At 32.6% G+C, this 24044-nt stretch overlaps 1 protein-coding gene across 1 annotated transcript; it reads left to right on the top strand.

Annotated features, from left to right (window-relative positions):
• The first annotated feature begins 23141 nt into the window (after positions 1–23141).
• ZFP2 (zinc finger protein 2) lies at positions 23142–23570 on the top strand. Its single transcript, XM_086456434.1, has one exon. It carries the CDS (start codon positions 23142–23144, stop codon positions 23568–23570), a length of 429 nt encoding a protein of 142 aa, XP_086312560.1.
• Positions 23571–24044: the final 474 nt, after the last annotated feature.

The following is a 24044-nucleotide window of genomic DNA, read 5'->3' as shown; positions in this document are numbered from 1 at the left end:
TAATTATATTACTCTTCAATTATAATTATTGACTCAGATCTCAAATAATTACACGAAAAACAACAATACTTGAATGTCAAATGGTGTAAGGCCCAGACAATGACAGTACCTACATATGTCCATTAATGTAGTCAATCAACCCAATAATGTTAGCCAGACTGGCCTCAAGGATACATTGGTAATGAAATGTGGGGGACAAAAGAGTCTTGCAATACGGCCAAATGCTTTAAAGGGGGTCACGATCCTACTATTTTATGAAAATTACATCAAAGAATAAGTTCTAATATCTATCACTTCATTTAATTTACTTGTTGTAAAAGTAGTCACTTTAGTGAAAATGGTGTGCTTTTACCAACTTTTCAATAGTAATCCCATTATTAGAACAACACATGCACCAGACCTCGTACCCCACTAATAGTATAAAAAAAGTTTTGAAGGCACACCTAACTTTTAGCTATCTTTCATTAGAAAGATTTATGGTATAAATGTTTTTTGATTGATAAGTTAGTGTTAAAAAGCCCCACCCTTTACAAATTCATCGAGAATAATTACCGCATAAATCTTTAACAATAATTCTCGATATCTCTTGAGGAAGAGAAGTTACAAAAATTCAGCTCCATACAAGTCAAAAAGTCTACAACTCTATTAAAATTGACTAGTTATTAAATGCTAGAACGACTTTAGCAACTTGTACCATGGAATTGAAAGTATAAATTGACTACTCACATAAGTTGTTATATTCACATGTTCAAAATGTGTAACTATTACAATTATTATTGAGAGTTGTGAATGGAATCCACATAGACACCGTACTTATTCTATAGGGACACGACACCTTATCTGTTCCTGATATTTTTATTTTTAATCAGGATCAGGTATGGTATCTCATTTTGGTTGAGTTTAGAAAGCACTAACACTACATGAAAATTGGAAAATTAGACAAAAAAAATTGACGGATCAAGGCCTACGAATTTTACAAATTGAATTTTGATGGTCTAGGACAGTCGAAATTCTTGATGTTCCTAGGTTTGACAGTTTAGAGCTGTCGAATTTCTCCCATCCTTCATTAATTTGATTGTTTTGGTCCGTTGAAAATAAAAAAATTGATAATGAAAAATTCGACGCCAATTCTACCTCTTGATCCATCAAATTTTATGAAATTTGATGACCCAAGACTGTCAAATTTAGGCTTTTTTCACATTGTGTAGCTCCTAACCATGCTGTTTTCTACATGGCACATAGTTTGATATGGTTAAACCCCAATGAAAATGTGTCATGTAGACACCGTATGATGCTACATGAACGAGACACCATTTTGGATTGCAAGTTTTTTTATTTTATTTTTATTTTTTATAATTTAGGAACTTCCATGTTTAGCACTGTATGTCAAACTTTTGCAAACTCTTTGACTATGGTCTTCTTTGAGAGACGAATACAAATTATAGAAATACCTTCATCTTCAATCTCTTGCCAAAAACCCTTCCTCTTCAAAGCTTGGTAACTGGAGCAACGTAAGTAAGCCTGTTTAATTTTTGGGCTGACCCAGGCTAGGCCTATTTCTTTATAGGGTTGGGATTTTTCCTTATCAGACTGTCAGACATGACCCGGCCCATTGATTTCTCTCTCTCTCTCTCTCTCTCCAATCAGATTGTTTGACTATTTTTCCCATCTTGATCATTGTACCAATCAGTGTGATATTTCGGTTCATGTCTACCAAGTGACGGGTCAAATGTCCAAAGAATGTGCTACATGAATTGCAAAACGAAACAAAAGTAAAGTAACAAGCGAACTCCAAGATGTACAGGATCTAGACTCCATTGTTGACTTTTCAACATGTTTACCCAGCTCTGCCACTGTTGACTAGTTTTGGCAGGTTAGCCATCGCATTTTTATTACAAAAACTCTCTTGGACTTCAGACAATTCCAAGGGAATTTACTTTCGCTATGTGAAAATTGGAAAATTTGACAGAAAAGTTAGATGACTAAGGCCTTAAAATTTTAAAAATCAAATTTCAACGTTCTAGGGCTGTTGAAATTTTTGATGTTCCCCTATTCTCCATTAATTTAACGGTTTCAGTACGTCGAAAAAAATATCTGATAATGAAAAATTCGACGGTTGATTTGTCGAATATGAAAAATTTTCACATTGTGTTTCTCAAGTTTCTTATTTAACAAAACTTGAAGTGGGATCCCCATCATCTTTAAAAGATTAAATATCGATAATACCTCGCTTTTTAAAATTAAATATCTATTATATCCTCTCACATGTCAATACTGATTCTCTTCTAAAATCAATGATCAAGCTCATTTTTTTTTTTAAATCTTAAGGGTTATAGTGATGGAGTGCAATGTGTCCATATGGTTGCAATGATGGTTTTGAGAGAGAGAATTAATGTTGTGAAGATAGAGGATATTATAAGTATTTGATTTAAAGATAGAAGGATAATATAAGTATTTAATTTTTTAAAGATGATGTGGGCCCTATCCCAAGGTTTGTTGAGTAACAAACTATTCCAATGAAGCTTTTGTGATAAAAATGCAACAATGAGGTTTGCTCGATAAATCTCTCATAGTTTTAGTTGGATTCCACACTCAAGAATATGGGTGTAAAACTTCCTCAAACTTTTAAGAGTTGTGATAATATGACTCCCCTCTCTGACATACACCCCCATCACAAAACCTTAGATCATTTGCCTCGGGATACATAAGAATAACATTCATGATTATGCATATCTCGAGGCAAATGATCTACACTTTTGTGATGGGGGTGTATGTCAAAGAGGGGTGTGTCAGAAAATCATTACACAACTTTTAAAGTTAAAATAGAAATATAACCCACTATGATCAAGTGCATATTTTTAGAAAATTAATATTATTCTAAGGTTATAAATACGAAACCCAAGATCTTTAGAGGGCATCTGATAAATCGTCTTTTATAAGCCTTAAGATTCTCTCTAGAGAAGAACAACACAAAAATCCCTCTCCAAAACTTTTTAGTAACACTTGGATACCCTTTTTGGAAAAGATTGAACATCACAATCCCTTCTCCAAATCAAAAGTCTCATCCTCAACCAAAGAAATTCAAAGAGAAGAAATATACATGTATAGATATAGGGTGGCGTTCAGAGGACCTAAAGAAAGCCAAACATTTTTTCAATGTATGGGTTAGAAGTTTTGGAATGAACTAATTTTTTTTTAGGATGATCTCTATGATGGGAAGATCATCCTCACCAAAAATCAGCCCCACCAAAAATCAGCCTATTCCAAAACTTTTAAACCCATCAAAAGTTGTTTACAAAAATCAGATAGTCCACAATTCTTCAACTTGTAAACTAGGGTTAGAAATTTACAAAAATAGGGGTTACAAGTGTCACATTGGGCTGATTTTTTGTGAGGATGTCCTCACAAAAAATCAGCCCGTTCTGAAACTTCTAACCCATATATTGAAAAAATGTTTAGAGAAAAGCTATTGTCTAATTGAAAAGTTCTACTTGAAATGACAGGAGAAATGTACCAGAGAACCAGCATAAATCGAGAGTGTTTTATCATCAAAATTGGTTGTTGACAAATTTTTGCACACAAGTTGGAACCTCTCATCTATGAGCTGCACCACCACAAATAACAACACTAGCATCAAAAGCACGTGAAACGCAAATGTTATTGCACCACACCCCTCCTTGCCCATCAATGTGACAGTCCATGACAAAGTTTGGCTTATGCCTGATTGAGCCCCTAAGCCAACACTTCAAGAATTGCATGTCCAAACAGATGCAGGAGTCTAACATTGCACAAGTCAAGATCGATCAAGGGGGATCATTCCTCTAGTGCTCCTTCCAATATGTCTTCCAACACCGAGTTAGTGTCTGGATTGCTACCTGTGACCACCTATCATGTATGATGTCTTGTATTTTTGTTTGGGCTAGGGTTCAAGAGGCAAAATCAAAGGGGACCTTTTTCAAAGCAGAGTGGGCTCAGCCCAAAGGATTTTCTATTTTGGGTAGAGAAACGTTTTTCTCTATCATGGCTATTCTAGATATCTCTAGGGTTGTAAACTTGAAAAGAATATAGTGCAACTGGATTTTCATCTGATCTGTGGACGTAGGCACATTTCTAAACGTAAATATATCCTTATGTTCTGTGTGTGATTTTTTGGCTCTTTGTTACTTCGTTTTTCACAACCCCCCTAACCCAAGATCAAGGGTCATGTGGGTTCCAAAATCGGAGCTAATCATGCTTCTAACCTTCGCTCAAATCAAATTAATGAGGATGAGCAGTGTTGACACTTGAAGAGCAGTTTGTGGGTTCCAAAATCGGAGCTAATCATGCTTCTAAGTTGATGAAGATGGTCTAAAACAACTGCATCTAGATCATCCTCCACAAAAGTCCGTGTATCTTACTAGATTCAATCACAAGACATGGCTTAATAGCTATCTAGAAAAGAAAAATGCTAGCTTCCTTTCTAATAACTACCGAGGTTGATTGCCAATACATATCCCCTACATCTAGTATAGAAATTTGCCACAATCAACAATAACCTATACTAAGTCGCAGGGATCCTAATGAATTTTGGATTGGTGCTACATTCGTATTGATCCGATAAGAACTTTTCTTTATTCAGACCCGATCAAATCTAGCATTTAAGTCATTCAACATAATATTTGGAATTCTTATAAATCCAATAGATTGAACCTGGTCCAATATTATGCACTTATAAAATTTTAATTTATATATTTTCAGTATTATTAGATCGCATATGATTGGTCCAAAACCAGTCTGAATATCAAATGGGATCCTTCTAGACCGGGTAATTTTTCGAAACTCAAATCGTCGATTCAGACCCATCGCTTTTGGACTAAAACGGATCGATATTGAGCCTATGATCTGATCTTTTCAGTCTTACCAATTTGTAGATTTAAGAGTATGAATTGTTTGAAGTTCCAATAGTAATTGAAAAGGCAAAACCTCAGTTGTAGCTCAGGAACACCTATTAGATGATTCATCAGCAACTCTTGTCTCCTACTATGCACATATTCTAAAAACATCTCTATGGGAATTGGGAACTCCACAACAATACATCACTATATTTTATCCTCCCCACCCACACACACACAAAAGAAAAAAAAAAGAGGAAATATGTACATCACATAAATCCTTAATGTGTTTCACATGCTGAAGGTGACAGATCATTGCCTTGCCGAGTAGACTGGAAAACATGTTCTTATGAGTGTCTGTGTGTGGATGTGAGAGGGAGAGAGAGTGGTGACACTTCAGCTTCCAATAGCCGACGTGTCGATATCGTATGGTCAACTTGTGTTGCTCTTTTGTCTTCCACCTACAACTCCATAACCTTCCCTTTCCAACATAAGGGACCTTCCACCATTTCATTCTCTTCAAACAAAACAAAAAAACTACACCCACAAAGTACTACTCACATAATATGAACAGAACCTCAATTTATAGTGGTAGAAAAACTCCCTCATCCCTTGAAAAAAGGAAAAGAAAAAGGAAATTCTGATAGACTAATGGCCAAATTGAAAAAGGAAATTAGAGGACCAACAGGAGTAATCAGTACCACTACTACACATGAAGAGACTTAGATAGTGATTGGATTTAATTAAGACTAAGAATGACGTTTGAACTATAGTTATGTTCCATCTTAACAAATGCAATGTTTTTCTAAGTCAAGTTTGACAGAGTAACTCAAAAAGTTAGTGACGTGCATCCCTCGAGATACACAACTGCACATCGTCATAAACATTTGCAGGTGTGTATCGAGAGGAAAATATTTACAGTTTTTTGCACATGCCACGTAAGAGTTTTTGAGTTATTCTGTCAGATAATACTAATTACAAATGAAAGGAGACAGATGGTGATGGTCCAATATTCTGAGATGTTGACTTAACAAGGTTTAATTATTGTCTCCTCCCAATTTGATTCCATCCTATCTATAAGTTTTTTATTTTTAGTTTTGTTATTAATAATAATATTATTTTTTGACATAGAAGTAAATATCATTGAGAGGATAAAGGATCGAAAAGACAGACACCCCCATCCAATACTTCCATCATTATGGATAGATGATTTGGATTCCCATAAGGATCTGATTTGATAACTCATTTGAGTGATTTTGGATCAATCATTCCCCATTCATGAATAGGTCGTGGAGTAAGTATATATATATATATATATATATAAAATAAAAATATAATTGAGTTGTTACAGTTTAATATTTTGAGGTGGGATAAAGACTCTCTCAATTACAATTTTGTGGATGGATAAATGTCCCATCGATATACACTACACTCTTTGTTTTTTCTGTTAATTCCCTCTAACTTTATAATATCATCTTTTAACTCACTTTATTATTTTTCATTTTTTTTTAACCTTCTAACATCAATTTTTTTTTTTTTTTAAAGAATGTATCTCTATTTTTTTTTTTCTTATTTTTACCTCTTTAACCCCCAAAGAGATTCCTAGTCAGGTCATTGGTTGAACCAATTGAATCGGACGGATCAAATTGGCAATCCAACGCCACAGTCTTTTCAAATTCATGGAAAAATTCAAATAAAAAATAATAAAATTAAAAAAAAAATCATTTTTTAACTTAATCGAAGTTCTTGAAAAATGATTACTTGGAGATCACACTCTTCCACATCACTATTACTTCCCACCTATTTATTAGCCATCTTACCATCCACCTCATTACTTCATTTTCTCTATTTAAACGGTTGATCCCTATCACTTTCCATATTTTGACTTTGTCTCATTTATTGTTGGAGCTTAGAGTTTGGTAGTTTTTCTTTTTCTTCTATTTCATTTTCATTGCATTTTTTTTCATGTCTTGTCTTGGTTTTACCACGCTAATTAAGACATTGTTAGAGCTAAGAGTGAAGGTCATTCCCTTTCTCATTTGGGACTTATAAAGTGTTTGTCTATGTTACAGATGTAAACATGAGTTTTTTGAGTCCGAAGATTTTTACTACTTGGGTTTCGAATCACCACCATTCTTTTTTTAGAAAATGATGTGAATGGTCATTCGAGAAGTATTTTTCGAAAAATTATTTTTTTAATGACTCTCGTACGGATAAGATTCATTGGTCCACTTTAGGTCTAAGTAAGATGGTTCATATTAAGGAATAAGGAAGGTGTTAGGCACCCTACTTCCTTTACCATTGGTGGTAAATTCGGATTCGATCAATTTTAAAAAATAAAAAAAATTGAAAAAATCCAATTTGTGCCCTTAAGTACGAGGGATTTTGATTTCGATTTGAACCATTGAGGACTTCTTTATTGAGGAAAGGACCCTCCTATGGTCCATACCTTTGGCAAATTTGAAAAATGTAGACATTTTTGTCAATGGCTCATTTCCATAAGGAAAGGGCCCAAGGCATCAGTCTTAAAATCGTTTTATAGTGTGTGCACTAGTGTAAGAATTTTTTTTTATAAATATTTTAAAAAGGGTCTTTCAACTCCTACCTTTTCGACCAAACTAGAGCCCAATCTACCAGAGGTAGGGGAGGGTATCCATTACATCTTAGGGTTGTTCTTGAAAAAATACAAAAATAAAAATAAAAAGAAAATATGAGAGAATTAGAAGATGGGAATGTTGGAGGGGAGAAAAAGGGGAATTTTTTTTTGTCCTTACTCTACCTTTCTCGACATGATTTATTTTGGGTATTTTTCTTAATCTTCAAAGTGAGCTTTTTGATCTTAGTCTTGATATACTTATAAATAGATTGAGATTTTATGGTTGATGGATATGAATGAAAAGGTCATGAGAAGGGGAGAGAATTAAGAAAATTGAGGAAGAGTTAAGAAAATATTGAGACTTGGTAGGAGGTTCAAGTCTTAGGAGGATTATGTTAAGAAAGAGAAGGATTATATAGGATTTTGGAGGTAACTTTTAGGGGTAAAATGGGATGAAATGATGAAAATAGGTAAAATGGTGTAAGGTTTATAAGAGAGAGTGTGTATAAATTAATGGTGCTGGAAGGGAATTTATGAAAATGGTGTAAGTGGGTTGTTTATGATCCAGATGAGTTAGATCTTTAAATCCATTTGGGTTGAGTGTTAAATAAATTGAATGGAGGGAATTTTGATTAGAAGAATATGGTGTAAGGGAGTGATTGTAGATTGAATGTTAGGTAAGTTAAATGAAGTAGATTTTGATTAGAAGAATAAGGGTGTAAGGGAGTGGTTGTAGATTTTTTTTAAAAAGTGATGAATGTGGTGACAAGTGTCCAACAAATGTTGGGGTATATATTAGGTGAGTTGATTAGGGAGAAAGGGTGTGGGGGTGGCTTGTGGTAGGAGGTTTGGAGAGAATGATGGGGGTAAGTTATGACATAGGTATGAATGAGATGTGGGTAGGTTGGTTTTATAAAGAAAAATGATGGGGTTGATAGATAAATTAGGAAGATGGGTTGAAGTGATGACATGTGTCCCCTTTTGATGATCTTGAGTTATTGTAGTGATTGGTTGTGATTATTGGGTTGAGACTTAGGCTTGAGATATTGGTTGAGTTTTAAATCTAATGGACTTAGGTGGTGGGTTTGAGTATGTATTTGAATTAGGGTTGGGTTGAGCTGCATTTGGTTAGGGTAGGGTTAAAGGATGTGTAATGATGATTTATGAGAGGGTGAGTTTCTAGTCCATGGGTCAAACAAGAGGCCCTAGATTATTTATTGGAAAGATAAGTGAATTTTTAGAGTATTTGGGCTTTAGAGTCCATTCTAATTTTTGTGGACTTTTTGTACTTTGCACGGAGGGCCTGTCTAAATTTGCGTGTCTACAACTAAATTTATTTCTCATGGTTTCTCCTATATCTTCTTTTTGTTTGTTTTTCTTTCACACATTATGTAATATTTATTTTGTTATTGAACTTAAATTAATAAAAGTTTCTTAGGTATTTTACACTTTTTTCTTCTATGAGCCTTTGTGTCATTGAATGTCAAGCATTCAGAGTGCTTAAGTTTTAGACTAGGTTCTCATAAATTTCTAGAATACAAGTTGATTCTAGTTTGAGCTTCAATGCTTAAAAATATCTTTTGTGGGACAAATTACATCTAACTTATATTTGATCTTTATTGTTATATCTTAGAAGGGGAGAACACTCATTAGTAGATCATCCTTATGTGATTGATCTCCATAATGAGCAAAGAGAAAGGGATAAATCAAATCTTGATACTCTAGCTCTTCATTTCTCAATTTCTTCCTAAGATTTTCTAAGACGTTCTTTCTATATTTTTAACGCGCACTACTTGATTTTGGATACATTGCATTCACCACTCCATACTCATCATTTAATTATTTTATTTACTCTCTTTCTTTCTACCTTAGGTCTTAGACCCCTCTCCCAATCCTTATGTTTGACATTGGGCTAACCCCAGTTTATTACTTGATACTACACTTCATAGCCCTAGTTTCATACTTTCTTTGTTACATATGGACTTCAATGTATAGGGTTTGAGTTTGTTACATTTTTTTTATAGCATTGAAAGGGATATATTATTGTATTCCCTATCTATATTTAAGTTTGCACATTGAAGTTGGTAACACTCTTTCTGATTTTATTATATTTTCTATTTTACCCCTTTAAGCCACTTTGTTATTTTTCATCGTTTACCTCTTTAATCTAATTTTTTTAAATAATACCCTTCCAAACCTACTTTATTATTTTCCTCCCCCCTTCGACTTTATTATCTTTCCTCTCTTCTTCCCCTACCCTATTTCCATTTTTCAATAATTCCCTGAACTTTACCTTCTTTCTTCTTTTACCCCCTCCAACCCTATTTTTTTTAGTAATAGCAATCTAATTTTATTTTTAACCTTTTAACCACCAAAGTGGATGGATGTGTCATAAGTACGGGTGAACTCTAGTATATCTATATAATAAAACATAACTATAGGGCCCACCTTACTATAATTTTTTTTTTTTTTTTTTGAGGGGGGGGGGGGGGGATAAACCTTCCCTCAACTATAGTTTTTGAGGAAACAGACCTCTCATCAATCTTCAATTGTGTAAGGCCACTTTATTTTGTTTCCACTTCACCCTTTTAACTTAACTATATTTTCTTTTTTTACCCCTTTAACCAATTTTATTATTTTTCATCTTATACCCTTTAACTTACCAAAATATTAAAAAAAAAAAAAAAAAAACTCCTCCAACATTTTTTTTTCCATTTTACCCCTTAATCCTAAAGAGGATGCCCATGTTGTAAGCATGAGTAAACACTTTAGTATATAATAAAAAATAATTGTAAGCCCTTACAGTAACTAGAGTTTATGGGGGATAAACCTCTTACCAACTACAATTTTATGGGATAAATCTCCTATCAAGTTATAGTTTTGTAAGGTCTACTTTATTTTCTTTACACTGCACCCTCTCCAACTTTACTATTTGTACTCTTTTACCTATCTAACTTAGTTTATAGTTCTTCATCTTTTACCTATTTAACCTCAAATTTTTTCAATAGTACCCCTCTAACTATTTTTTTCACTTTTAGCCTCTTAAGCCGAAAGAGTATGCTCATGTCATAGGTATGACCAAACTCTAGTATGTATATAATAAAACACAATTGTAGGACCCACAGTTACTAAAGTTTTTCACAATATAGTCTTTCCTCTCCTCCCCCATCCCTTCTTCCATTTTTTCAATGATACCCCTTTAAGTACCACTTTTGATCTTTTACACATTTAGCCTTAATTTTTTTTACTTATACCCATCCAATTTTATTATTTTTTCTTACATATATATATATATATATACACAAGATCAATAGACTTCTAAAACACATGTTTTTTGTTCTATATGGGTTAGAAGTTTCAGAATGGATTGATGTTTAGTGAGGATAATCTCTAAGATGAGGAGATCAACCTCACCAAAAATCAGCACATTCTGAAATATCTAACCCCAATTTACAAGTTGAAGAATCGTGGTCTATCCATTTTTTTATAAATCCCTTTTGACGAGGTTAGAAGTTTCAGAATGCATTGATTTTTTGTGAGGATCATTCCTATGGTGATAAAATTGTCTTCACAAAAAATCAGCCTAATCCAAAACTTCTAATCCATATAAGACAAAAAAACATGGGCTTTTGTGGGTTTTTTTTTTGCTAACGATGCTTTTCTATATATATATGGGAATTTTAATGACCAAAACCTTATAGAAATGTTAGTATTCTCCACCACATTCATTTTTCAATAATACTCCTACCAATTTTATTTTTTTTCTTACATATATATATATACACAAGATCAATAGACTTCTAAAACACATGTTTTTTGTTCTATATGGGTTAGAAGTTTCAGAATGGATTGATGTTTAGTGAGGATAATCTCTAAGATGAGGAGATCAACCTCACCAAAAATCAGCACATTCTGAAATATCTAACCCCAATTTACAAGTTGAAGAATCGTGGTCTATCCGTTTTTTTATAAATCCCTTTTGACGAGGTTAGAAGTTTCAGAATGCATTGATTTTTTGTGAGGATGATTCCTATGGTGATAAAATTGTCTTCACAAAAAATCAGCCTAATCCAAAACTTCTAATCCATATAAGACAAAAAAACATGGGCTTTTGTGGGTTTTTTTTTTGCTAACGATGCTTTTCTATATATATATGGGAATTTTAATGACTAAGACCTTATAGAAATGTTAGTATTCTCCACCACATTCACTTTTCAATAATACTCCTACCAATTCTATTTTTTAGTGAAAAAGACAATTGTATGTTGGTATTTTACATAATATATGCTAAGGGTAGTTTAGTTTTTTTAATTTAAATGGTTTGTTTGTAGAACATGTTTTAACAGTAAATTCCAATTAATATTTATTATGTAAAACACCAACATAGCTTTAAAATGGGCAAATATATCATTGGAAAGTGGTTGTGATGGAGAATGAGAATGTCCCCTTGAGGTCTTGGATGTTAGCATTCCCCACATTTATTTATGCATGTTGAAGATTCTTTATTTTTAAGCCAAATTCATTTGTTTATATCCTTTTATCAACAAACTTATCTTTTTAGGGATGTTTCCATTTTCATAATAACTTTAATTATAGAAGTCAAAGTCATGCACCATCGATTATATATATTTCTAGGGTTTAGTATTACTTATATTCATGCTTAATTAAGTTTTGTTATATTTAGTAATTTTTGTTGTTTTTTCTAATCTCGTATTTTCTTATGAAAATAACAATATATATATTTTTTTACATTAAAGAGGGTTGTAACTACAATGTAGAATCATGTTTCATTTAATACATTTACTTTATGAGAGTTTTCTTTTTTGGTGAATTTCAAATTTTTTTGGAATATAGACGTTGGTCTTACTCATATATTATTGCACGCTGTGTTATTTTGGATAGATCCAAACAAAACCAACGTTGATATTGCAAGCTACATTTTAGTGGGTTAAACCTCTCATCAAGCTATAGTTAATGGGACCCACTTTAGTACTTGTCATCTTTTACCCCATTAATCCATTTTATTTTATTTTTCTTCTTTTACCCCGTCAATCTAATTTTTTTAATAATACCTCTCCAAATTTATTATTTTTCACTTTAACCTTTAAACCTGAATGAGGATGCCCCTCCTCTAATTTTATTATATTTCCTCTTTTGCCCTACTTTATTATTTTTCATCTTTTATCCCCTTAATATTAATTTTTTAATAATACCCTTCCATCAAGCTTTAGTCTCAAATTTTATAATAATACTCCCTTTATCAAGCTTTAATCTCAAATTTTATAATAATACCCTTCCAACTTTATTTATTTATATATATATATATATATATATATAGGGCTAGGATCTGTGTACACATATATTTACTCATATATCTACAATGTGTTTTGTCCTATGTGGGCTAAAAGTTTCAAATTGAGCTGATTTTTGGTGAAGATGATCTTCATGATTCTTCAACTCATAAATATGGGATTAGAAGTTTTAGAATTAACTGATTTTTGGTGATGACGATCTCCTCATTATAGAGATCATCCTTACAAAAAATAAATTCAATCTGAAACTTTTAGCCCACATAAGGAAAAACAAGTTATAGATATATGAGTAGATATATGTGCACATATATATATATATAGGTAAATGTAGCATGAACCAAGGGACCAAGTAAAACATAGACCGAGGTCCACATTTTGGCCACATGGACTATCCCATTGGTCCAAATGACAACTTAGCCTGTTGTTTGTGGTCTAGATTATTAGACTTGAAAAAAAATCGCCCCCAAAAATGCATTTTTTGGTGTCTGATCTTGAGTTGAAAAGTGTACGGTCATTTTTTTATCGATAAACTAGGGTTGAAAGGACCCCTTTTTTTTTAGATTAACGAGAATAGTTACAATATAAATAATCATAAAAAATTGTCAACAACTCTTAAGGAATGGAAACAATATCCTCAATCAAAATAAAATCTTTACCTATCGCTCCCAAGCGGGTTAAGAAATTTGCAGCATGGTTTGTCTCTCTTCAATAGAATTCAAAGATGCAAGAAAAGAAAGAAGAAGAAAGATCTTGAATTTCTCTGACAAGGTCCCAATATTTAATGCAATCAATCGTGTATAGTGAGTCAGAATTCACTAGAATACGAAGAAAACCTTTTAAACTCATACATTTCAAGGCTTCAAAAATGGCCGTCATTTCTAAGGAAATGATGCCTGATATATTTGCCTTAGATACACCAACAAAAATAAGATTGCCATCATGATTTCTCCCAATGAATCCAAATCCACCACCAATGGAAGATAGAGAGCTGTCTGTATTTAGTTTCAGTATGTGAGTATAAAGTAGATGATCATTGAACACCTAGATTTAAAATTTAAATCAAATAGTGAAAAAAAAATCTCTTTTTCAATCCTATTTTTTTGAGAGTTCATAAAATTTAATGCTCTACACATATGTGGCACCCGATGGTGTATTTTAGGCGCCACTTAAAAATGTAGTCCATAGAGATAGATGTCCATGTAACCCCGTTTGTCTGTCTGCCTATCTTTCTCTCTCTCTCTCTCTTTCTATATATATTATATATATATAACACAACTAAATTGGTACAGTTGTTTGACATAAATCTTTGTCTGGGACCCACTTTACTATTTTTTATCTTTACCTTCAACTTTATTTTCACTCCTTTAACTTTATTATATTTCCTATTTTATTATCTTTCATCTTTTATCCATTTAACCTCAAAATTCTTTAATAATATCATTCCATTTTTTTATTTTATACTTTTATGCCATTTACCCTCCAATCAAGCTATAGTTTTGTGGGAATCATTTTACTTGATTTACACTTCACCTCTTATAACTTTACTATAATTCATTTTTTTTATCTTTTTATTATTATTATTTTTTATCTTTTATCATTTTAACCTTAAATTTTTTTCAATAATACCCAAAATCCAATTAGGCTTGACCCAAACTCATTAATTTTGTGTCGTGTTTGCAAGTCATGTTAAAATTGCCACCACATACTCTAAATTTTTTTTCGCTTTTACCCTTTTAACCTGAGAAAGGATGCTTGTGCCGTAAGCACAAGTGAACTCTAGTATATATATAATGTATACCTTTTTACAATACATCCTATAATATTCCAATAGAGATATTATAATCAACACAAGAATAAAGCAAGCAAATCAAGAGGGAGATTACAATATCCTTATAAACCAGCTCCTAGCTCAAGAAAAAAAATACTCAAATAAGTGTGGAATACGAATTTCTTTGGAAAATGATTTTGAAAAAAAAAATGAATTTTATGTAAAAATAAAATTTGCCATTTGAAGGCATCTAGGAAAATGTCAAAAAGAGAGTGGATTTTTAATTTTGAGCATGGTCGTGAAAAAATAACATTAAGAGGTCAGAAAATCATTTTTTTTGTTTTTGGAGGGAAAATGAATTTCAAATAAAATGTGAAATCTTACATTTAAAAGTTGTAGTTTAAAAAAAAAATCAAATTTTCTCTTATTCGATGAATTGTAGTTGATGATTGTAGAAATAAAATTGAACTAGTACTAAAAGAAACTTTGGTAAGTAAGATTCGTTCCACAAGGACAATCGTGATTCAACTTTTCCTTTGAATTGAAATCAAAATAAAATTTGAAAACATATTCTTTAAAACAAAATAAAAAATTGCAGTTAAGAAATAAAATGAAATTGAAGGAAGAATAGAGATTGAAAACAATGTAAAAGAGCTTAGAAAGATCAAATCAACCTTTGTAAGTCATCTTATTACTAAATAATTCTAAGTCTAACTTAATCCACGTAACAAATCATTGTTCGTGGGTTGGAAGATAAATAGATTAACTCTTGAAGGTAACTAGAAAATATCAATGTGAATCCTGAACTTAGAGGAGATTATCCAACTTATACCTCAAATTCATCACAAAACATGATTAAGTTTGAAATCATCTAAGCATAAATCATCAAAATTAGAATAAGATGTACAAATTGGATGATCTCATTTTAAAAGACTTTACAAGAACATAATTAAAGTAGAAATGAATAAAATTAAAACAACAATATTAAGATGAGCTCGCTCTGGCGTCATTGACCTCTCTAAGGAGAGTCTAGTCAATCATCGCAAGGAGCAAGTTGCAACAAAATGAAATAAAGCAAATGTGATGGAGATGAAAGTGAGGTAATCTATGTTGCACTTCGATTCCAAGCTTGATAATCTTACAATAGAGTTACAAATAGAAATCAAAAAAGAAATATGAAAGAAACACTCTTGATGCTCTTACTACTACAAGAATTCTCTCTTAAAAAAAAAATGCAGAGAAATTAATAAGAAGAAGAGGGACCCCTTCCTTTGGGATAACCCCTCAATTTATAATTTTTCTAATCAGGTTATTAGGTTTGATTTTTTTGCTTGAGTTGATTCAAGAAGGACCTTTAATTACAATGGTCGAAGAGTCTAGAATTTGTAGCTCAAATCTCGAGGCATAATTCTTCGAGATTATTGCGGCGTACTAGACCATGGGATGGTGACGTCGTAGCTTTTGCTGCTAAGTTTTGATTGGCTGCTCTCTCACAACTTGTATATTGTAACAAAAATTATTACACAAATATTTGCCTCCGAATTTGCTCTTTAACCTTGCAAATAGTTAATAGTTAGAAAAATTATTAGTTTCAATATTTTGACAAATTAATACAATTTATGTTTATTTAGAACAAATAGCAATTAGGTGTCGATAATCCTTATGTAATTACTATCCTAAAAAGCAGTTTTATGGGACCTTATCGTCTCTCATTTTCCATGGACAATCATACGTACTTGAGGAGAGTTAGAGGTACACTTAATGCAACATGAAACATTAAAAGAATAATAAAATCTAGAATCCACTAGAAAAAAACACCAAAGAGAAATTTTATTACATTGAAGATGATTTATGCATTGTAGTTACAACCTTTTTATAAAAATATTTTAATCCTAATAAAATATGAAAATAGGTATTAAAAAAAATTAAAAACTAAAAATTAAAAATAGTAAAAATGACTTAAACATGAAAATAAATATTACTTAACCCTATAAGTAAGGTAGAATCGATGGTGCATGATTCTAACCTCTATAAATAAAGTTATCTACAATATTTTGCTTTCCTAAAATAACAAAATTGTTTAAAAATTATAGTAATAAAACTCAAAGCTTGGGTCGACTAGAAAATCTATCTAGTCGAGTTCACTTGAAGATTCTTGTGTCAATTTAGTGACTCGTTTAATATTATAAATACAAAATAAATATAGAGCTTCTATTGGTATACTAGCATTCTAAGATTTCTTAGAAATAATTTCTTAAAAACCCTAAGAGAAGATAACTTAAAAAGAGAAAGGGAGGAAACATTAGAAATTAAAGAGGAGCTGTATAGGGGAGAGGGGAAGGATAAATTTTGAGAGATTCTATTGCCACACCAATTTTTAGTAATGCCACCCCAATTCATATGTAAATAACCAAAGAATCAACACACATCTTGGGGTGGCATTAGCAAAAGTTAGTATGTCAATGGAAGCTCTCTAAATTTGATTTAAAAAAATCTACACCAAAGTTTACATTTTAAAAGTTTATTTTTTTAAATGAAATGAGAAACTTATAAAAAATAGCCCCTAGATTTCGAAGATCCTCCATGAATGAAACTTTCAAAAAATTCATCTCTCTCTCTCTCTCTCATTTGGTTAATAAACCAAAGTCTATGAATAAATCTAAGTCATGATACACTGATGAAAACACAACATATATGGCATGCATATATGGCATGTGCACATAACCATATATTTTTTTCCTCAAGATACAAGAGGAAAAAATTCAATGGTTCTGTGCACATTCCATGTGAAGTGAATAATTTTTGAGTCAATTAATCGTTATTGTAAACCTCATGTCATTGCCACTTTCCATTGCCTATACCATTTCTTAATTCCATTGCCTAAGTATTTACTTAATGCAAATGTCTTATCCCATAAGCCATTGCCTATATCTTTTCCTAATTCAATTGCCAAATCTAACACTTTCTAAAAGTTAATCATCTTGAAGCTTTTCATATATTATTTTTAATGTTTTAGTTATATCTTTAATCCATTGTTTTCAACGTTATCCTAGTCTTATTACCCTTTTACAAAAACCCTTGAATATTCTACCAAAAAATCAGTCATTTTAATCCATTGTTAGAAGGGAAAAAAAAACACCTTAGATTTTTTTTCGTCATTTCGTGTGCATGCATATATAATGAAGAAGAATAGAACAAGAACAAGTAAACTAGATATAGTAAGAATGATTCCGAAGTGGCAAGGACAATGGTGAAGTCCCTAAATTAGGCCTATGACATGAAATTGAAGGCAAAATTGAAGGGCTCTTTCAAGAACGAAGGCAAGGTTTAGAGTTTGCATAGAAGTTCTGTTTTGTGGGAGAATTCACATGAATGGAGAATTTCGGATGGCGGTTTTTTAAAAGGGGATGTCTGAAAGTCAAATGTTGATTTTTTCAAAATTTAATATCTTAATTTTCTGCTAAAATCAATAAAAATTGAGACATTGTGTTTTCCAAAAACCGACATCAATTTTGTATCTTTTAGATGTTAGGCTTTGAAAAATCAACGTCTTAAATTAGCATAAAATAATTCCATCAAATTTCGCAGGTAAAATAAACTTCACATGATGGTTTTGTTAAAAACCAACTTTTACTTAGTTCTATTATTTTGCTTATTGTAGGTATCCCCACCCTTCAGGTGAGACTAATCCCACAGTCACACGCATCGTCTCCTTGTAAAGTCCTACGTGCAACTAGTTGAATCGAGGGTTAATTGGACCCTGGAGGGTAGCCCCAAGGAAATCATTGCTTCGCGCAGTTCCGAACACTTGACTTGCCATTTCCGAGGAGCTTATCAAAGCTCGACTTGCCACTAAGGCAAACCCTTGGGGTTCTAATTAGTTCTCATTAGCAAGGTTGATTGACTATTTTATAGTAGTGGATCATCCTACTTTTTTACTACCTCTTGAAAGGAAATTGGGGATGCTTTTAAGTATGGTGAACTAGGCTAATCCTTTCAATCAAAATGGAGATTGGATCCTTATTTTGGATGAAATGTGGTATTAAACAACTCTAAATAATTAAAAAAAAAAGGTTTTAGTTCAATTTATTTTTAGTAAGTTCAAAAATCCCTTGAACTTGGCACAAACCTGTTTGGTCAGGCTAGGCATAGTCGAGTTAGGTTCAATAGGGGTTTAGGGTTGGTTTAAGGTACATCCACTAGGCAGTGCACCTTGGCCCATTCAAATAAAAAACTTATAGTTTTGGGCTGTTTTAGTTCGATTTGGAACAAGCTGCAGTTCCATTCTTGGTTAAGAACATCGTGAATAAAACAATTTAGTTCGATTCTTAGTTCAAGGTGGCTTGTATAGAACCGAACTATAATATAAGTCATAATATATATATGACTTATTTAATTAGTCAGGAAATAGATTAGTAATTATCTTTTTTTATTAAAAAATGTTGCTTCTATGCAAGTTTATAGGATACGGGCTTCCCAGAATTGAGCCAAACCAAACAAACCATGGTTCGATTTAGTTTCATTCAATTATATTGATATTTCAGTTGGGTTTTATTTAATGGAACCGAGCTATATCTTTTTGGTAGTCCCAAACTCAATCAAACTGAAGTAAGTTGCACCCGTGCTGCCTCTATAATTCTGTGTAAGCCTATCAAATTTGAAACTGGATCAGGCCTGTCCAATGGACTGTCTGATGAACCGGGGCCCGGTCCGCTACCAACGGGGATACCATGTCCTAAAAAAATAAAATAATACATCCTTGAGAAATGCAATAATTAATGATTTCCATTACAAATCTAGATCGTGTGCATTGAGGGTGGAGGAGTAAAACTCTTCTCCCACACCCAATACATGCCACGGTAGTCGTATTTCAAGAACTTAAAATTTAAAATATTTCCTTTTCAAAATTTCCTTGAAATATGGCTAATGTGTCATGTATTAAAGTGTGGGAGGATGGTCGGTTTCAATCATCCACCATGGGTGCATAGGATTTGGACTCTTTCCAATACTTGAGCACCTACAACCATACAACCATACTTACATGCTTTGGATATATATTATTTATGAAAAAAATTGTATGAATCCGTCGATAAATGTCAATAATGATTGCTATTTTGGAGGTAGGGGGGCCGGAGAGTCTTCCACCTGACATTAGGAAGATATCTTTATCCAAAAACTATTTTATTGTAGTTTGTCCTTTATTGGTGACCAAAGAACAGTGAAACTCATGTCCATGTGTAACAAAACTAGAAAATGATAAAGAAAAACTAAGCACTCGTCACTTGTTAGTTCTTCCTCAGTCACCCATAAATGTTTATAAAGTCCGACAAAAACATAAAAACATGTCACTGCTCCCCATTTCCTTTCCTCCCCTTTGGAAATCCCAAACCCTATCTCCAAACAAACCCTTCAAAATTGGGATCCCACTTTGAGACTCTCTCTCTCTCTCTCTCTCTCTCTCTCATACTTCATGTTTCATTTAATTAACAAAGGCAAATAGTCATCCTTCGATAGAATAGGGTTGTCGGCTTTTGAGGTACAAAGAGAGACATCTCATTGAGTTTTTGGTACTTGGGATCATATTTATATTTGTTTGATACTTTAATCTCTCTCTCTCTCTCTCTCTTATACAAAAATACATGACATGTTACATTTATTTATTTGGCAATATAAAAGGATTATAAAATATAAGAAGGATCTTTGATTAAATTTTGTGTATGATTTAAAGGTATAAAAAGAGACATCCCATTGAATGTTAGGTTGTTATATTGGTTTACAATTACAAAGGAATTAATGTTCAAGTTTTGGAATCTTGTGACCACCTACACTGTAACAGTCGCAGTTTCCCCGTCTCTGCAGTGTCTTTGTTGGGTGAGACAGATATATCCGCCTTGGAATCTTGTAAGTCCATCATCTCTCTATAATCTCTATCTATTATTTGTTTAATAGAAAACTTAATTAATTATTTCCTTGATTGGGTTCATTTTGTCTTTTTTTCTTCAAATTTTTAGTTTTAATTATTTTATTTGCATTCATGAACCCTAACTATTTGAATACTACATTTTTTCATTATGGGCTAAAAAGCCTATCAGTAGGCCTGAAAATTTATTGGATTGGATCCATAAAAATGTGCCAAGTGGCAAACAATAAAGCGGTGTTAGATAAGGTTATTTAATATCTGGAGTAGGGAGTCGATCTGGCCCCAGAGATATATGGGTGTAGTATTGTCATGTTGTAATTAAGTGGCAAACATGCAAGGGAGGGCTTGGTCTCCCTACTCCATTTGTTCTGACCATCAATATTCTCCCCATCTCATTCTCGGTACACTGAGGATGATGTAGTGCTTTAATCTACACCCTTAGACTGTATTCATTAGTTCCAATCCATTGATATAGACCATTGATTGAGTAGACTAAGCGCTCTCACCTGGTTGATCTTATGATTATAAGCTTCAAAAGTCAAATGTTATAACATGACTTGATTTGATAAAAATATATATAAAACATAATATACATTATATAATCCAAATAAATATGCTTTGCATACAATTTTTTAGAGCCGCTATTGGCACCCCAACTTTTACTTACCCCCAATTATAAACATGGAAAATAAGTAAATAATTGAAAATAAGTAAAAGTTGAGGTGCTAATAGAGGCTCTTTCTCATGTTTTTTGTTTTTTGAAATTTTTTTTTTCTGACTTCTATTATTTTGTTTTAAGATTTTATATGAAAAACAACTACTAAAATTGTTTGAATCATTTTTATAATGTTATGTAATGTTGAGATAATAATTTAAGCCAAACCTTTTATAACATCTTAGATGGTATGTTTTAATCATTAATTGGGGTGTAATAAGTAAAAGTTGGGATACGAATAGTTGCTCTATCATTCATCGTCATCAAACTTCAAAGCCCAAATAAGTGTTTGTTATTTTACTTAAGAAAATAGCACTGTCAAACGTGGTCTGAGGCTCTCTTATATCCAATAATTTAACGAATGAGAGAGTTAAATATTTCCTAGGAATTTCCAGAAGAAAATGATCTTAAAGGAAGCCTACACTAATTCTATTAAAATTTAAGCTCAAACGTCTTTGACATTCGAAAAGTCTTTTTCTTAATATCCAATCAAGCAAAATCATCTTCTATTATTTCCAAGTAAGTGAAGAAAAAGAGAAGAAAGACAGGTCTAAATCTGATTGATTGGACGCAACAATGCCCTTCCTATTGATGTTCACTAAGATAAGTTTCGTCAATCTGTTTTTTTTCTTAGGAAATTCTTCCATCTTATCCCTTGATAAAATTGCATCAAACGTGGTATGAAGGTGGAGTTTTTCTTTTTCTTTTTCTTTTCTTAAATTCATTTTAAAAATAGAGTCTCGATGAATGCACATAGTCTTGGTGACTTGACAAGGGCACATAATCATTGATCGTTTTCATTGGGACACACCAAACAAAGATGTGTAGTTCTGTGCCCTTGCCATGTCAATCGTGTACCAAGGCCGTGTGCATTCATCATTATTATTAAAAATAATTAGGATCTTGTTTTGGTTGTCATTGGATTATTTCAATGAGAGAGTAGAAATTGAAATAATATTAACAAAGTTTAGAAGGGTGAAGGGTACAATTGGGTGTTTGACAATTTTACTTTGAAGTACTGTTGGATGAATAGAAGTTGAAATTATTATTTTGTAAAAATAAATTTTCAAATATTGAATTCTATTAGTTTGAGTAGTTTGATAATCTGACTCACTTTTTCGTACACTCCCTTCATAGAATCATGCAAAATCATAAAGATTTGTTTTTATACGAATATCCCAAAATAAAGGATTTACAATTCTGTGAAGGGAGGGTACAAAAAAGTGAGTTAGATTATCATGACTCATTTGACTGAATTTGAAAGTTAGAATCTTAAAAGCAAACCTGTCCATCTCGCCTGACACTTTTCTAATACGTAATTTCATTTTCTATTAGTAGCAGAAAACAAAGCAGAAACTACAATCAATTATCGAATTTTCTTCAAAGGTGCTTTTAGCTTGATGGTGTGAAGCAAAAACTAGAAACGTTCCCAAACATTATCTTAACAAATTCAAATCTCAAACTATGTTGGACACATGCTATGTGATGGGATGAAAAGAAAAACACATGTTTCCTTTAAAAAAAAGTCCATATTTATTTAAGAAAACCCTAGTGTCCAACGAAAAAACTTAGATGGAAAACAAATATACTATGATTCCCTTGCCAAACGAATCCCTAGTATTCTCATATAATCTCAGCCGTCCAGTCAACTTTAGAAAAGTCCACCATATTTTGTTGACAAATTACATAAAAGCCAATGTGAACTATAGATTAGACCAAGAAGAGGGACTCAAATTAACCATAAATGTAGGGGACATTAAGCTTTGATTCCTTACTGATTATTGCGAGTCTCCCTCTCTTTCACTCACTAACACTCCATCATTTCTTTCTCTTTCATTTGTTGTTGCGGGAACAGTATCTATATAATTCCATCTTATATAATCTAACACAACCCTTCCCTTTATCTCATTAAACCCCCCATCTCTCTCTCTCTATCTCTCTCACACACATACACACACAATGGAATTGCAACCAGATTCTTCTCTTGATCTCAGACTATCAAACCCAGATCTCAACCTTGATCTAGTCCTCGAGCCATCATCATCATCGTGGTCTTCGACATCTCTAGAGCGAATTTTTTCCTGCAACTTCTGCAATAGAAAATTCTACAGCTCACAAGCTCTAGGTGGTCACCAAAACGCTCACAAGCTTGAACGAAGTTTGGCGAAGAAAAGCCGAAATTTGGGTTCAGCCGTCCGGCCGCATGCTTCATCGAACCATGGGTCAGGCTCTAGAATCGGTGGCTCGAACCATAGTGGACAAGATCAACCTCCAATTGGCAGGTTTGAGTATGAAAGGAGAGAGATAGGTTCTTGGTCCACCGGTTATAGGACAGAGAACATAGAGAAGGAGGACTTCAATCAGCTCGATTTGTCTCTAAAGCTCTAAATTCTAAATTACTGTTTTTCGTTTGTAATTCTGTCTGACTTTCTTGGCTAATTTTGATATTTCTTCATTTTTAGATTTGTGGTCTTGAAAATAATTAAAATAAACTCACATGGAGATGGGTTTTTTCATATATGTACGTGATGGAGATGGGCATTATAAATTACACCTTGGACATTGCATATTTAGTTACATTTTATTGTTAATGATTTTTCAAGATCCTGTACTCGATGAAGTTTGTTAGCTATCCAACTCCAACAATTTTTTTAGTTCCACTTGGCATCTTCCCTGACTTACTTGCAAATCTTTACTGTTATAATAAGAGAAGGTGAATATAGTTTAGTTGATACCTATCTTACCTGGTTCGAAGAGGTAATTAGTGGAGGATATCTAAGTCATTTTTGTAATTCTCATATAGAAGACCTAGGTCAAGGGCATCTCGTTAGTTAGAAAATAAAAGGGTATATCTTTAATATT

The sequence above is a fragment of the Akebia trifoliata genome, chromosome 10 (assembly GCF_017979445.1).
Source record: "Akebia trifoliata isolate Shusen 1 chromosome 10, ASM1797944v1, whole genome shotgun sequence".
Taxonomy (NCBI): Eukaryota; Viridiplantae; Streptophyta; class Magnoliopsida; order Ranunculales; family Lardizabalaceae; genus Akebia; species Akebia trifoliata.
The sequence above is the reverse complement of the archived record's forward strand: the minus strand, read 5'-3'. Positions and strand labels throughout refer to the sequence as shown.

Bases quoted from the DNA above. Each gene is read 5' to 3' on its own strand.
- ZFP2 (XM_086456434.1), top strand. From the start codon at position 23,142: ATGGAATTGCAACCAGATTCTTCTCTTGATCTCAGACTATCAAACCCA.